This window comes from Oreochromis niloticus, linkage group LG14 (genome assembly GCF_001858045.2).
Source record: "Oreochromis niloticus isolate F11D_XX linkage group LG14, O_niloticus_UMD_NMBU, whole genome shotgun sequence".
In the NCBI taxonomy this organism is placed as follows: Eukaryota; Metazoa; Chordata; class Actinopteri; order Cichliformes; family Cichlidae; genus Oreochromis; species Oreochromis niloticus.
In genome coordinates this window covers 31,867,168-31,881,029 of record NC_031979.2, presented here as the reverse complement: position 1 = coordinate 31,881,029, position 13,862 = coordinate 31,867,168, and the positions used below count along the sequence as shown (strand labels likewise).

Sequence of the window (13,862 nt, the reverse complement as noted above, 5' to 3'; positions counted from 1 at the left end):
CAACAAAAACACATCTTAAGAGTATTTAGAGGTTTAATGTTATACAGAATATTCCAGGGATCATTTTGTACACATAAAGGAAAAGAAGCACAAAATCCCAATGGTGTTTCCTTTGTATTTTCCCATAGAGACTTCACAGGAAGATGCAAGGGATTAGTTATAAGTAACTGCTGTTAAAGGCAAAACAAAATGCTTGCTAGTTTTACAAAGGGATTATGGAAAAAATACAAAATTATAAAAGCAAAGTGCTAACTTGTACTACTGTACAACAAAAGACAACATGTTATAATAAAAATAAGTGTGCAGTATATGGCATTGTGCGATACAGTACTTTACAGTTATGGCAAATATAGGAAAGATAAATTTAAACACTACAAAAAAAAATGGTTAACCATGCTGAACAATTGAGAAAATTTTACAATAAAAGCATATGAAATACAACACGTAATACAAAACTACATTAACATAACCCTTCAAATAATTTCATGGCTAGGCAGCAACAACAGAGGCAGAAATATTCACGCCTATGGGTAAGAAAAACATGACCAAAAAAAAAAAAAAAAAGTCATTGAAATAAACGGCTGACAAGGTCTGCTGATGATGGCCTTTCCAATTGCGTCATACTAAATAAACGGACTAATCACAAGCACTGCAAGTATACTAAAAAATAATAATAATAATAATAATAATAATGGCGTCACAGAATACTGTAGCATTTATACGTGTTTTCAGTTTATTTTATTTGACAAACACATTTTAGCAGCAGGTAAAATCATTTATTGGGAACTAATATTTCACAGTATGTAACGACAGGTGCAAACAATGATTCAGAAGTAAAATTATGAAAGTTACACAAATTGTACACAAATCTCAGAGCAGAAGAAACTGCAGTGGATAATAAACGATTGTGCAACAGATTTTAGGGTCATTTTTGCAACGTTTTTGTTTACAATTTAATCAAACCTGTTAATCGATGAGATGTACTGTATGTAAACACATTGTTACCATTAACCTATCACCTCCCGTGATTCATTATTCTTTTGTAAACTATGTGGGATCTGTAACAAAATACCTGGCAAAGCTTTTCGCTCATTTTAATACTGCTGGTGAAAACTGATTTGATGAAAATGGATTCTAAAACCCCAACAGGAAAAAAAACAATCCTGCCATTTCACCGTGAGGATCATAAAACTGAACTTTACTCAGATTCTCCTATGTATCAGGGAAACACTTTACATCCTGTTGCACTGAGGAAAAACGTTCTCCATAATGGCAGCATCTTAAAATGCTCGGTCCTGGAAGGCCAAACTAAGGTAATAAATTCCCTTGTACAGCTTAAAAAAGGCATGGGACTAGAAATGACCAGACTAAGATGTGGCTTTATGCCATCTTAGTGGGACGGAGGCATTGGGGATCAGTCATCTAACCTCTACAGTCAATGGCTACTCTGTTAAAACGGCCCCATGGCTGAGCTTTCTCTAATTGATGTTGCAGCAGCTCAAGTAACTGATGGTTTTACCCTCTCCAGGCATCGGGGCAGTGTCACTGTTATCCAGCTTGTTTTGCTTCGCCTCTCGAATGAGCTCGCAGGCCAGGTCGAGAAAAAGTTTCTCCACGTTGTCAGACTCTTTGGCTGACGTCTCCAGGTACAGCATGCTCTGAGCCTCGGCAAAGTCTTCAGCCCTCTGCCTGAGGACCTCTCTCTTCTCTGCCAGATCTATTTTGTTACCTATAAAACATACAATGTCCATCTTTCAACAACAGGGGAAAAAACAAAACAAAAACAAACCACAAGTCTGGCTTGGTGCAGTCTGACTAAACAGTGGTGGGTGTTTAATGAGACAGATGAGAATGGGGAGGGATATGTGCATGGAAGCATGTGTGGGATGCATTTGAGATGACTGTGCGTTCTCAAAATGACAAGAATAAAAATAAATAAATCTCACCAAACAATGCTGATGACAAAGATAAGCTTATGAGTTATTCAAGTACAAAACAAAGTTCTTACCGACTAATATAGTCACCACTTGGTTGTTGGCATACTGCTCGATCTCCCTCAGCCACTCTGGAAGGCACCTGAAGGAGTCCTCACAGGTAATGTCATACGTAAGAATGAGGGCGTTGGCACTACGGTAATAACTCTGAGTAATGGAGCGAAATCGCTCCTGTCCAGCTGTGTCCCATATTTGTAGCTGGAAAACATAATATTGTCAAGAATATAGGCAACTGTCCAAACTGCTACAAAACATAAATGCAAACAAAAATGTAACACTGGCGTACCTTGACCTTCTCCCCTTTGATTTCCACAGTCTTAATCATGAAATCTACTCCAATAGTAGCCCCTTGTCCAGGTGGGAAAAGGCCCTACAATTACAAGCAAAACTTATAATTTAACACTTCTGTACTGTGTAATTCAATAGCTACAGACTCAGACACACAGACAGCATACAAACCTGAGTAAAGCGCCGGACGAGACATGTTTTCCCAACTCCAGCATTTCCTATCAGAACTATTTTGAACAGGTAGTCATAATCTTCCATGCTCATACTAAACTAGAAAAAAAAAGACAGGGAGAAAAGAAAGAGGTGAAGAGCTAACGCTATAACTGTAAAATTGCTAACATTTGTCTCTATGTGCTCCAAGCTAGAGGGATAAAGTCATGAGACACACACACCAAAGATGCTGATGTCACTAAAATCTGTTGTGTAACCATCAGGGCTCAGACAACAAGTAAAATTTGAGCTGAATAAGCTTGGGTGAGTAAGCTATGCCCTTCAGTGTGTGATCTGAATTCATATTGTGCTCATTAGCAGAATTATACCCGACACTAATTGCACTGAAAAAAAATGTAGCACAGAGACATTTCCTTTTTACTTACCATAATCCCATTTCCACAGAAAACAACTGGGCCTACCTATCAAATGACAAAACTATTAGGCTTTATAGCTTCTCTGTAAATGCACAAACTGGTGCACCAGTTAAGCACCCAGACTCTTTTATAAAGCTATGGTGTTATACGTGTAGAATGTGGCTTGTTATTTTCTTGCTGAAGTAAGAAAGATACTCCCTGACCAAAGGAAAAAAAAGTGTAATGGCAGATACTGGACCAAAGCCTCTAAGTATTATTGAGAATCACGGTATGCTGGCTGATCCTCGTCCAGTTTCGGCCAAAAGTCACGGGACTTATGACTTCAAAGATAATTTAAAATTTGATTTGCCTGACCAAAGAACAGCTTTCCACTTTGCCTCAGTAAATGAAAGTTTTCCTGAGCCCATGCATGTAACCATATCACCATCATTCAATGCTAACCTTGCCCCTCAAGATTATCTGAATCTTACTTTTCCACTATGCTGCAGATGATAGCATTTTAAAGCTATCTGCAACTTTAATCGTTTTTAACAATTTGCCACTTGAAAGCTTCTCTGAGATGTTTCCTTATACCAGCTGGCCATGGTACCTTTTCACTAAAATAGCTGTGAAATGTTCCACTAGTTTGTCCAGTCTCATTTCAATGGAATAGTTTTGATCACTGTAGGAAACTGCATTTTTGGTATATGACACATGTGTTTCAGACAGTGCACTTAAGAAAACAGCAAACAATTCTGTTTCACTCCTCCACTAGATCTCATTTTAGATCTCTTCTATTTTCTTTCCTTTCTTTTTAGCTCCAGTTTTTGGGGCCGTGCATCACTTGCATGGAGACATGGAGATTCAAACAATACAGCCTGCACAAAGCACAAAACGCAAAGATGCAAGAGTTACTTTGTTCGATGCCCACACAACAGGGCGTGATGCGAAATGTATGTAAACAATGATAATATAGCACAATTTTAAATTCTGCAGTGCGTTTCTATGTGTGCCCTTACGCTAGAATGGAGAACCGGGCCTTTACGTGCGGAGAAACTGAACATATCGCTCTAAAAACAACATTTTAAGGAAACAAACTGTTGCTTGCAGGAAGATGCGAATCTCTGGGTGACAATGCTGGTACAGAGAAGCAGATTTTGAAGGAATAATTTAACCCTTTCTTGCAGTGATTTGAAACACTTCTTTCCGTGTCGCAATCACATCTTCACCAACATCTTATGTCCTGAAAGGCAAGAAAAAACCTGCAGCATCCCGCACATTTCGTAATCTGAAGTAGCTTTACACTTCTGGCTAATTATCCTTCATTTTTGATCTGAGTTGAAAGCCATTCGGTGGAAGCTAGCAACAGTAGCAACTAGCGGCTACAGCGTGTGATTCTGGCCATTTTATCTGCAGATGCAGCAAGGAAAAAAAAAATCAAAGTCTGCCCTTCGCACCGAGTCAAGAGATAATTCACACTTACCAAAAACACGGGGATATCCCCGGACTTAGAACTACTTGGCATGCATAGGTCACCTCTTCAAATGGGCAAAGCCGCTGCTGGGCAGGGCATAATTCCTCTGGCTATGTGTATCCTCAGGAGCTCAGCAGCAGCAGCCCGTCTGATAGAGAGACGAGGAGGGAGGGGGAGGCCTGCCCTCAATGATGTCATCAGTTCACATGCAAAGTAACGCGTTACATGTAATCGGTGCATTCAGAAAAGTACTCCATCAATAACAAGCTTAAGTGTGTCTTTCCCCAGTGAAGCTTCAAACATTCAAACGGATGCAGACATCTGTGGGCTGGAAAGGAAAGCATTTGTCTATTTTTCCACTGGTTGTTCTGGGTGGATGCAGCAGAATTCCTAGGAAAGAAACTCGGAGGGAATTTTAGATATTAATATTTTTGATCTCTCTCTCTCTCTCTCTCTCTCTCTCTCATTTTTATATTTTATGGAAGATAAAAATTGAAAGTTAAAAAGTTACATGCTGCAATTTTGTTCCATTCTACAGAGCTTCTAGTATTTATACTATGTGGAACACTGCAGTTTTATAGATTGTAATTCTAACAGGAAAACTCACACAGAGCAATGATAAACAAAAGAGATGTGAAAGTGCAAAGCTACAAAGTTTTGCAGTTTCTACAACATTACTATATTAATAACATGTGTCCTCCAATATTTCCTCAGTTATTAACTTAAGCTGAATACAGACTATGTTGTTTTTTTTTATTGTTAATTTTTTTCTCTTTTGTTTTTCTAATTCCATTAATCTGATTTCCCACTAGGATATATTTTATGATATTTCTATATATGGTACTAATGTACACATTAATGTAGTAAATATTTTGAATCAAGCGGACTGAATTGTAATATTAACTATCTGGCACATTTTATTTACAAAGATTTTGGCCTACTGTGACTCATAGGCTCTTTTGTTGCTAGGAGACAAATAATGCGGAACTCAAGCGCTTGCCGTTGGTTGCGCCCGGACCAGTAGTTCGGTTGCACGCTGTGCCCTTGACTTCCTACGAGAGGTGATAGCCGATGAATAGTAGTAGCAGGCATCTCGGAAATTATTAAATAAGGTCTGAACTAAGGGGCACATTTCTCGCCATGGGCTTTATTCCAGAAGAGGGGAAGTCTCTGCCTCCTCCGGGGCTCGTGAACAGGAATTCGCTGTGGCTGGCGGGTGTAGGCTGGGTCTCCGCCGTGCTGCACAACGCTATCAACCACAGGCCGCCAGTGAAATCAGGTTAGCATTTTAGCTGTCTTTCAGACTGGTGCACGAACGGACGCTTTCCTTTTAAGCATATGAAACACTTAATTTTTTAAAAAGAAATCAGAGTATTTAGTAAATAAATGATCTCTCAGATTAGTAACTGGTTGCGAGCTGCCCACAGTGGTTGCAGTGTGTTTACCTTTCATGTAGCATTAAAATAGGGATAAATATCAAAAACATAGTTAAGAAATTTGGACACCATAAAAACAAGATCTTTCATTATCCAGCACATGACATAGAGGATAATTAAAATTAAGTTTTAAATTGGAACAAAAATACATGCATAATTTCCTTAGGGATTAACAAAATAAACAAAACTGAAAACTAAAAGTTCGTTTGTTAATTTTTTAAAGAAGTCTAACGTTAAATGTTGTCATTATTGTTTCTCCCTATCTGAAAAAGAAAGTAGTATTAGCATTGGTTGTGCCACATTGGGTTTTGTTTTGTTTCCTGTCGTCTTTGTTTTGGTAATATCTAGCTATGAAGTGTTGATATAAAATGCGCTGTTAAAAAGCTAAGTGCAGTAAGCTAAAGTGTAAGCCTCCACCTATTAATTCAATTTGTTTTTGTTTGCATTTTTTGCGATCCTATTTTTTTATTTTATTTTTTATTTTTTTAAGAGAAAACCTTATAATGTGCAAGCTTTTGGTTCCTCATAACCACAGTAAGATTTTATTATTGTGCTTTGAAGTATCTTGCAAATATATCTACTTTAGTTTGCTGTATGCTAGTTGTATGTGATCAATAAATGTTGCATCATTTTCCGTGTTTTCTCTTTAAGGTGTTCATCGACAGTTTCTGCTGGCAACCATTGGCTGGTTCATCGGCTACCATGTTACCAAATATGAAAATTACACTTATGCTAGACTCGATCGAGACATGAATGAGTATATCAAACTCCACCCGGACAAATTTGTACCAAAGGGTAAGTTCATTTTTACGTGTCTTTGCTCTAACAGAAGACACAAGAGCCCAACACTACCTCTTCTTTATTGTATGAGACCCTTGGGTTGTTTTTTTTTTTCATTGAAAAAAGAGCTTTTAAACTAACATTCACAAACTCACACTTAAGTGTATGCATCAGAAGGCAAGTTGGGATTCAGTTTCTTGCCCAAGGATGTTTTGACATTCAGATCTGAAGAATCAGGGATCAAACCACAAACCTCCCGATTAGTAGTACAGCCACAGCCAATGCAGAATTGGTGCTTTGTGAGTGGCTGGCACCATTCACCGTTCATTAGCTGATACAACTCCCATGATTTTCTTTCAAATGAAATAAATACCACCTTCTGCAAGTGACACTACATAATAATGGATTTTCATACATATCCTTGTTTTCAAAAAACACCAACACGGAGCAGGCTCAGCTCCACACAGGTGGAAATTACGTTTATGCACACACCACTTTAGATTCTTTTTTGTTTGTTTGTTGTCATTGGATGATCTGAAATCCTGTGTAGTGTAGTTGTGAAATAATTTCTTTAGCATTTAAATATGTAATATGTACCCTGTTCCAAATTCAAATCCCAGATTGTCTAAAGGCGAGAAAAATAATGCTGTATCTTTATTATGTGTATCTACATAATTGAAATGTGTTCAAAAATGTTCAAAGCCTGAGAAATCCATAATCTTATTTCTAATATTTCAGTCACCTGTCAGTGGCAAATCAACCTTATATTTGATGGCCACCTTGTAACAGTAATGTTACAAGGTGATTCAAATTTATTGCAAATTAAATAAATGTAACAAAAAGTAAAGATTACCTCATCTGTGAAAATGACTTCTTTCTAAGTCACATCAGCTTTTCGGTAGCATTAGTTACGGTTCCCATGATCCCACGCTACTTTCCAGTGCCATCAAACTAGGCCTGATGTTATTGTTTTGAATAAGAAATCCCACGGGGGAAGAAATCAGACTGTGCATTGAAGTGCTGTAGGACATTAACTCTGATTAAATCGTATGAATCGTTGGGTCATGTATGTTTGTAATCAAAATGTTGCTTTTGGTTTCTTTTATCTTACCAGAGCAAAAGACCTTTGCTGAGATTGTTGAGCCTTTCCATCCTGTGCGCTAAGCATCAGTGGCTGCAGAGAGAGGAAACAGTCACAGTTGCCGCCTGTGTTGAGCAGCCTTTTTGTGAGAGCATTCTGTCATAAATTGTTTGAAATATAGATATGTAAATAAAAAGAATAAACTCCACTCACAAACTCAATTTTGTGACTGACTTTATTAGTGTAAACAAAAAGTTGAATCCTTTACAAGCTTAGGAAACTCTTATATTCTTTAAAAAGTCATATCTTTCTTGTGCTGTTTGTTTATATAAAAGGGATCATTACAAAAGCAAATTAAGAGACACAATTGAGTAATTTTGACAATGCATATTTATTCCTTATTCATTAGGTTAGAAGTTTGGGGTCACTGAATGTAAACATTTCAGACATTTGCGATGTTTGGGTGTCTTAGATGACTCTCTTAAAAACAGATGTCCACATATCTTAGGACTAATTTGCTACCCCAATAATGTCCATGTATTTCTCAGTGAGAGTCTGCGTCTTCTTGGTGAGGTCACTCATCACAGAAAACAGTCCTCTCACGTGGAAGTGGAAGAGGACTTCAGGATCTGTGTCCAAGAGAGGCTCCAGGGTCTTGTTCAGTGCGGTGTTGTTTTTGGCCTTGTGATCATCCAGGGGTATTAGGCCGCTCTCCACTGTGGTCCGTATGGCTTTGAGCATCAAGTAGTTGCCGTACAGGTCTTTGCAGGTCTCTTCTGCAGCTTCACAGTCCCAAACCTCGTCTGAGGGCATGTCTCGCAGCAGGCTTGGCAGAAGAATGGTCTGCTCCATTTCACTGACGGCTGAGCTGTATTGTCTCAGAGTCAGGAACAGGCTGTTTCTCTTGAATTTGGCGTCGGCAGACTGCATGGTTCCCGCTGGATGTGGCCGGCTGTTTACTTGCTGTGGTGGCAAACAAGTGGAAGCAGTGTGCACTGCAGTGCTGTGAGATGTGAGTTTATATGATGAACCAAGGTGGGTTGAACAGTGCAGTTGTGTAACTGCATCATCCGATACATTTAGAAAGAGGCCGAGTGTTATGTCGAGTCAAACCCTTATCTTTATTTGATTTACACCACCCAGTTCAAAATAGTCTGGCCAGTGTGTACTGAAATGAACCTGCTAATGCTCTGTGTGGTTAATGATTAATGTTGAAAGTATAAAGGAATGTCATGCTTTGATTTCCAAGTACAAATGAGTTTATGAACATACTATAGGCCCGAAATAAAGAACCCTGGATTATTCTGGTGTGGGTTTGAAGGCTGTTTTAGAGGCTTTAATCATTGCTTTTCTGTTTCTTTCCCAATAGTTTCTGTGAAATACAAAGACTAATAAATCTTAAAAACAAAATCTAGCTTTCTGTTGATTTAAAATGAAGGAACGCAAGAAGAAATTGTTCTGGTAGGGCCTGGTTCCCCTTAGAAACTGCATGAATGCTAATTATATTCCACAGATTCTGGGTTTTTCCTGCTCAAGTGGAACTGAAAGCTTTGCAGCCAGTCGGCAGAACTGATCGGAAAAAAAGCCATGTGCTGCCTGAACGTGTTTTGGTTCTCTCACAAAGATAAATCAGTGTTGAAAGCATACTATAACTTTAGGTTATCAGGTGGGATTAAAAAAAAGAATACTCTTTTTAATAAATAATAATCAGGATATTCAAATAATCAGCGTTTGGCTTTCTTTTCATTTTATTTAGAAATGTGAGTGATACAACAGCTGGCGTTGCTGAACTACACCATCAGTCTCACCACAATAACATGCACTAGTCCTTCATCTTGTTCTCATAAGATGGCATCCTTGAGCTGGTTCAGTTGTCAAGCAGTTAAACTGAAACAATATCTCTAAATGCTGCATCTTATTAAATAACAAACTGTGCTTTGTTTCCTCAGTTTTTAGCTTTTCTAATCTATATATCTTATTTTTATCTATTTTCCTAATTCTCTATTTGAAGCTGGTTGACACAACAATGTGGTAAACTTTGCATGTTACTCTTAAAGTTACGTCATTGATTAAAGGAAATTATTGCAGGTTTTGCAGAATGGAATCTGTCACGTGTAAGGGGTTATTAAAAATAAACAGATATATTGATTTTAAGGCAACCTTAATCGCAAAATATTTTAAAACATATTTTCTGTACATAATCACAAAAATTTTAGTGTCCATTAGTGTTTTTATCCAATAATGGACTTTTCTTATAGATTTTACAAACTCGTCAACACAAAACTACCAACAGTCCCCGCGAGTGTTGTAGACTATACTGTAAATACCCCAATACTCTATGTATCCTGTAACTATTCAGAAACTGACCGTTCAGTTTAAGAGTCTTTAGAATCATTAATCAGAAATTAGCTCCTGATGAATTAAATAAAAGTGATTCGTTTAACCTTACTTTGCATAATCTGCTGGGCCCATGATGAGACCCTAAAAGCAGTTTTACTTTTTTCTTTCCACCAAGCCTCGCCACAATTGTTAAAGTGTTTAAATTTTTTTTTTAAAAAGTAAACTGTACAATGAATCTGAGGGCACATACAGGTTAACAGAGGAGAGGAAATTATCTGCTTCATTCTGTTGCTTCATTCTGCGTGTTATCTGGTGATATGCAGAGAGATATTTGTGTGGTCCTGCTCTGTCAGTTTGGGTGTTTGCAGTCTGAGGTGGGACTCGGTGCATCGTCAAGTGCGTACAGTCTTTAAAGTCAGGGTGATGTCAGTCCTTCGGCTTGTTGTTTACTGACTCAGTTCAGAGCTTTCCTCCGTTGACCCTTGACAATAATTTCCAAGACATGAGTTAAATCCATCATCTTAGTGAGCATATCCATGATGTCAGGGTGCTCCCTTGCTCCACTGATGAACTCTTCCAGCGTCAGCTCACCTGAGAGAGAGAAGTGGCACTCTGTGCATTTAAAGCTGCGATTTTATGGAAACAAATCACAAAGCAGAACATTTCACAACTATCAGAATGTTAGTTTGTATTCATTCATTTGTATTGTATTCATTTCACTCTGGTCATGGTGACAAAAGCCTTTTATCACTGGTTTAATTCTTGATACACTTTATACACAATCATGCGTTTGTTACCTTCTCCGTTGACATCAATCTTCTCATATATAAGATTCACAATCTCTTCTGGAGGGATGTCGTAGCTTCTGGTGATGTCTTGAATGGCCTAAAAGAGATGAAAGAAGATATTTAAACAAAGCTGTAAGTGCCAAAATAAATGATCTAGCCAATAGATGTAACATTTTAGCATACTGATTATATTACACCTTCTTACAGCCTGTACTTCCATACACTGAAAGATGAAATGCATTCTGCTTTTGGTAAGACAAAGATCATGATTTGATTTGACTGTTGAAAAGTGTTGTTATTATTATTACTGGTAACAAGATGTAATGTAAACAGGGTGATCATTGTATGGCTTTAGTCAGGAGTTAAGAATCAGCCAAATTGGAAACAGAGGTTAATTAGGAAGCTGTTGGATTTAGGTGCTGTGGCTACTTATGTGCGCTTCCAGAGTTAATCTTCAGGGCACCATTCAGAGAATTCTGAGAAGCTCACTACTTTGGATGCAGAAATCTGATTAGGAAAAATTCAGAGAAGACATACTCTACCTTAAATATAGTTTCCAGTTCATCCTTGTCAATTTTTCCATTTCCATCCTGATCAAAGAGCTTGAAGTACCACTTTAGCTTCTGATTTATTTCTCCTTTCAGTAATAAACTAATGCCTGCAATATATTCAACAAAGTCTATATAGCCATCCTGTAAAATAAAAAAAGACACACAAAGGGAAAGGAGAGTAAATCTCACATCATTTACTGAAAAAAACAAAACTTGTTTACTTCAAAGAATAATGACCAAAATTCTGAATTAAATAATTAAGTATTTTATCTTTGTAAACAAGGGCTACAAGTGCAGCTAATTTCAAAGGAAGCTATATCAGATATTTAGAGACACTAAATTTAATACTTATAACTTTCTATCCTTTAAGTTGGAACAAACTAAATGATTCAGAGTATAAAATGTTTTTTCTTTTGAACTCTTGTAGAAAAGCAAATCAGAGATCTTCATAATAACTGATGCATTCTACAGTATTATATACTGATAAAGACACCATTGAACTATTTGCAAAACTGGTCCCCCCTGATCTGCATTACTCTATACTTCTGTTTGCTACATTTTTTGCAAAGTTTCCTGGTATTCTTCATGTGTTTCTTCCACCCAGTTCATATCCTCCAATAGTAAATGTTTTCATACCCCATCCATGTCAAAGGTGACGAAGACCTGGTCCACATAGCTGCTGGCCTCCTCTGTCATACCATTCATTTCAAGCATTGTCTTCAGCTCAAAGAGCGTGATGAGCCCCGAAGGAGATTCCCTCATGAACTTTGTGTACCAGTGGTGCATGTCCTCCTCCAGGATATCATCCAGGTTGGAGCCGTGGGCACCCATTTTCACTCCAGATGATTGGGACTTTTGTCCAGAAACCTGTAGAGAGCTGCTGATCAAAGTGAATCCACAGAGGAAAGTGTAGCACCTACTCTGAGCTCTGAGTAACAACAACCTCCTTAAGCTTTACATCTTGAGGCAGCTAAAAGGAGACATAACCCTTTAATAGGATAACCAGAGAATCTTGCTAAAACGTCAGGGCAAAGTGTGTGCTCTTTGACTGAACTAGTTTCCATTGGCACAAAGGAACTTCCTGCAGGGGTCACTTTCAGAGAAAAGCATAACTTTCGGAGAATGGTTTTGTTTTTGGTTCGTTAAGCCATTTAACACCCATCTATGAATAATTCAAGTATTTAAAAAAAGCACCAAATACTAGGGATGAACCCATGTTGTGTCTACACATATCAGAAAATTTAGCAAAAAACAATTTGAAATTGTATCTTTAGGCAATCTGTTACTAAAAGCCTATAATAAAATTATATGGTATCTATCTTATCATCTAAAGATCTGGAAACCCTTATCCACGCCTTTATTTCCTTACGTCTTGATTACTAACTCTCTTTATTTAGGTGTCTGTCAGTCAAGCCCGTCCCGTCCCAAAGTTTGGTATTATTTATGCCAAATATGTATGCATATGAACGTAAGTTTTCCTGAATCCTAATAACTTTGATTTTTGGATTTTCTCCTGCAAGTCATGAATAATCAAATCTTGTCATTTCTATGGTTTCTGCCACCCCAGTGTTTGACGCTTATAGGCTAACTGTGCTTGCGTTTCTAACAGCGAAAAGGAGCTGCCTTTGCCCAGACTGATATTTTTAATCACCAGTCAGCTAGACTTCTTCAAGCATAAGTTTGATAATGATGCATTTTCCATGTGAATTTAATCTCAGCATGATCTGAGTTTTTAAGAATACAGAAAAATGTTGCACACACATTACACGTGTTGTTCGAGCACTGTTGATCTGTCACTGAACTCTGTGACTGGTCTCTGACCTACCATGAAGTAAAAAAACAAAACAAAACAAGGCTATCAAAGCTCAGCGTGCTTGTTAGAGTAAATCTGGCTTTGGATGATTACTGATTCTTAAAATAGCATTCACAAGAAAGAGCTCCTTTACTACAAGCAAGACAGGCAGTTGCTACCTGTTAGACATAGACAGCCAGAATGGTGCCCATGAGCTATCACTGCTGCCAGCATATTTAGTAAAATGTTAGAGAAAAAAAAAAATGCCCTCTGTAACTCTAAATACAGTACAGAGCAACGTTGTCCAGTCTGGATCAATAAATTCCGTCTCAGCAAAAATGTGCCAATATCTGCAATATTTGGAAATTTCAAAGAGCAAACGGGGTGGTGTGGTTTTGTGTCCAGTAATAAGCTGTTGAAATCTTTTTGGATCCCACAGATGCGCTGCTGTTTAAACTTAACCTTTTGACCACCATGTGACTGTCATGCAGAATGGCTGTTTGTGAACATGTAAAACTGTATTCCCCCCCCAGGAAAAAGAAGAACAAGATTTAAAACTCAGCATTTCTTTCATATAGTGTTATTAGAAATTCGTGTAATACATAATACTTCCTTTTCTCAGGAAGTCTCTTTTGTCGTTTGAGAAAATTGCTGACGTAAAATTTGTTTTAGTGAAATGTGCTGCTGTGTGAAAGATGCAATGTAAGTTCCATGGAAGCAACGCCACAGTTGTTAAATCACATGTAAGTATTTCTATTATTGCATCAGTTGT

General features: G+C 37.8%; 4 protein-coding genes across 5 annotated transcripts; 1 reads left to right on the top strand and 3 right to left on the bottom strand.

The window, feature by feature from the left end:
* Positions 1-15: 15 nt before the first annotated feature.
* Positions 16-4,504, bottom strand: rab30 (RAB30, member RAS oncogene family). 2 transcript variants are annotated; one of them, XM_005455065.4, is made up of 5 exons: positions 4,332-4,504; positions 2,454-2,552; positions 2,281-2,364; positions 2,009-2,192; positions 16-1,729 (listed from the first exon to the last, which is right to left on the bottom strand). In XM_005455065.4, the coding sequence occupies exons 1-5, from the start codon at positions 4,371-4,373 to the stop codon at positions 1,479-1,481; spliced, it is 660 nt and encodes a 219-aa protein (XP_005455122.1). In that variant the 5' UTR covers positions 4,374-4,504; the 3' UTR covers positions 16-1,478. The 2 variants fall into 2 exon arrangements, with proteins under 2 accessions (XP_005455122.1, XP_003450202.1); XM_003450154.5 differs by having other exon boundaries at positions 2,454-2,547; positions 4,332-4,487.
* A 790-nt stretch (positions 4,505-5,294) lies between these two features.
* ndufc2 (NADH:ubiquinone oxidoreductase subunit C2) lies at positions 5,295-8,416 on the top strand. The gene is made up of 3 exons (XM_003450153.4): positions 5,295-5,601; positions 6,410-6,553; positions 7,653-8,416. Exons 1-3 carry the CDS (start codon positions 5,463-5,465, stop codon positions 7,700-7,702), a joined length of 333 nt encoding a protein of 110 aa, XP_003450201.1. The 5' UTR covers positions 5,295-5,462; the 3' UTR covers positions 7,703-8,416.
* On the bottom strand, positions 7,992-8,628 carry thrsp (thyroid hormone responsive). Its single transcript, XM_005455061.4, has one exon. The coding sequence runs from the start codon at positions 8,547-8,549 to the stop codon at positions 8,130-8,132; it is 420 nt and encodes a 139-aa protein (XP_005455118.1). The 5' UTR covers positions 8,550-8,628; the 3' UTR covers positions 7,992-8,129.
* A 1,770-nt stretch (positions 8,629-10,398) lies between these two features.
* guca1c (guanylate cyclase activator 1C) lies at positions 10,399-13,741 on the bottom strand. Its single transcript, XM_003450199.5, has 4 exons — positions 11,935-13,741; positions 11,290-11,439; positions 10,757-10,844; positions 10,399-10,550 (listed from the first exon to the last, which is right to left on the bottom strand). The coding sequence occupies exons 1-4, from the start codon at positions 12,127-12,129 to the stop codon at positions 10,414-10,416; spliced, it is 570 nt and encodes a 189-aa protein (XP_003450247.1). The 5' UTR covers positions 12,130-13,741; the 3' UTR covers positions 10,399-10,413.
* Positions 13,742-13,862: the final 121 nt, after the last annotated feature.

Excerpts from the sequence above, each read along its gene's own strand:
- rab30 (XM_005455065.4), bottom strand. The coding sequence starts at position 4,373 with ATGCCAAGTAGTTCTAAGTCCGGGGATATCCCCGTGTTTTTG. Across the intron at positions 2,365-2,453 it reads TCGTCCGGCGCTTTACTCAG|GGCCTTTTCCCACCTGGACA; the intron begins GTTTGTATGCTG and ends TTGTAATTGTAG. Across the intron at positions 1,730-2,008 it reads AGTGGTGACTATATTAGTCG|GTAACAAAATAGATCTGGCA; the intron begins GTAAGAACTTTG and ends TATGTTTTATAG.
- ndufc2 (XM_003450153.4), top strand. The coding sequence starts at position 5,463 with ATGGGCTTTATTCCAGAAGAGGGGAAGTCTCTGCCTCCTCCGGGGCTC. Across the intron at positions 5,602-6,409 it reads CAGGCCGCCAGTGAAATCAG|GTGTTCATCGACAGTTTCTG; the intron begins GTTAGCATTTTA and ends TTTCTCTTTAAG. Across the intron at positions 6,554-7,652 it reads GGACAAATTTGTACCAAAGG|AGCAAAAGACCTTTGCTGAG; the intron begins GTAAGTTCATTT and ends TTATCTTACCAG.
- thrsp (XM_005455061.4), bottom strand. The coding sequence starts at position 8,549 with ATGCAGTCTGCCGACGCCAAATTCAAGAGAAACAGCCTGTTCCTGACT.
- guca1c (XM_003450199.5), bottom strand. The coding sequence starts at position 12,129 with ATGGGTGCCCACGGCTCCAACCTGGATGATATCCTGGAGGAGGACATG. Across the intron at positions 11,440-11,934 it reads TCACCTTTGACATGGATGGG|GATGGCTATATAGACTTTGT; the intron begins GTATGAAAACAT and ends TTTATTTTACAG. Across the intron at positions 10,551-10,756 it reads GATTGATGTCAACGGAGAAG|GTGAGCTGACGCTGGAAGAG; the intron begins GTAACAAACGCA and ends TCTCTCTCTCAG.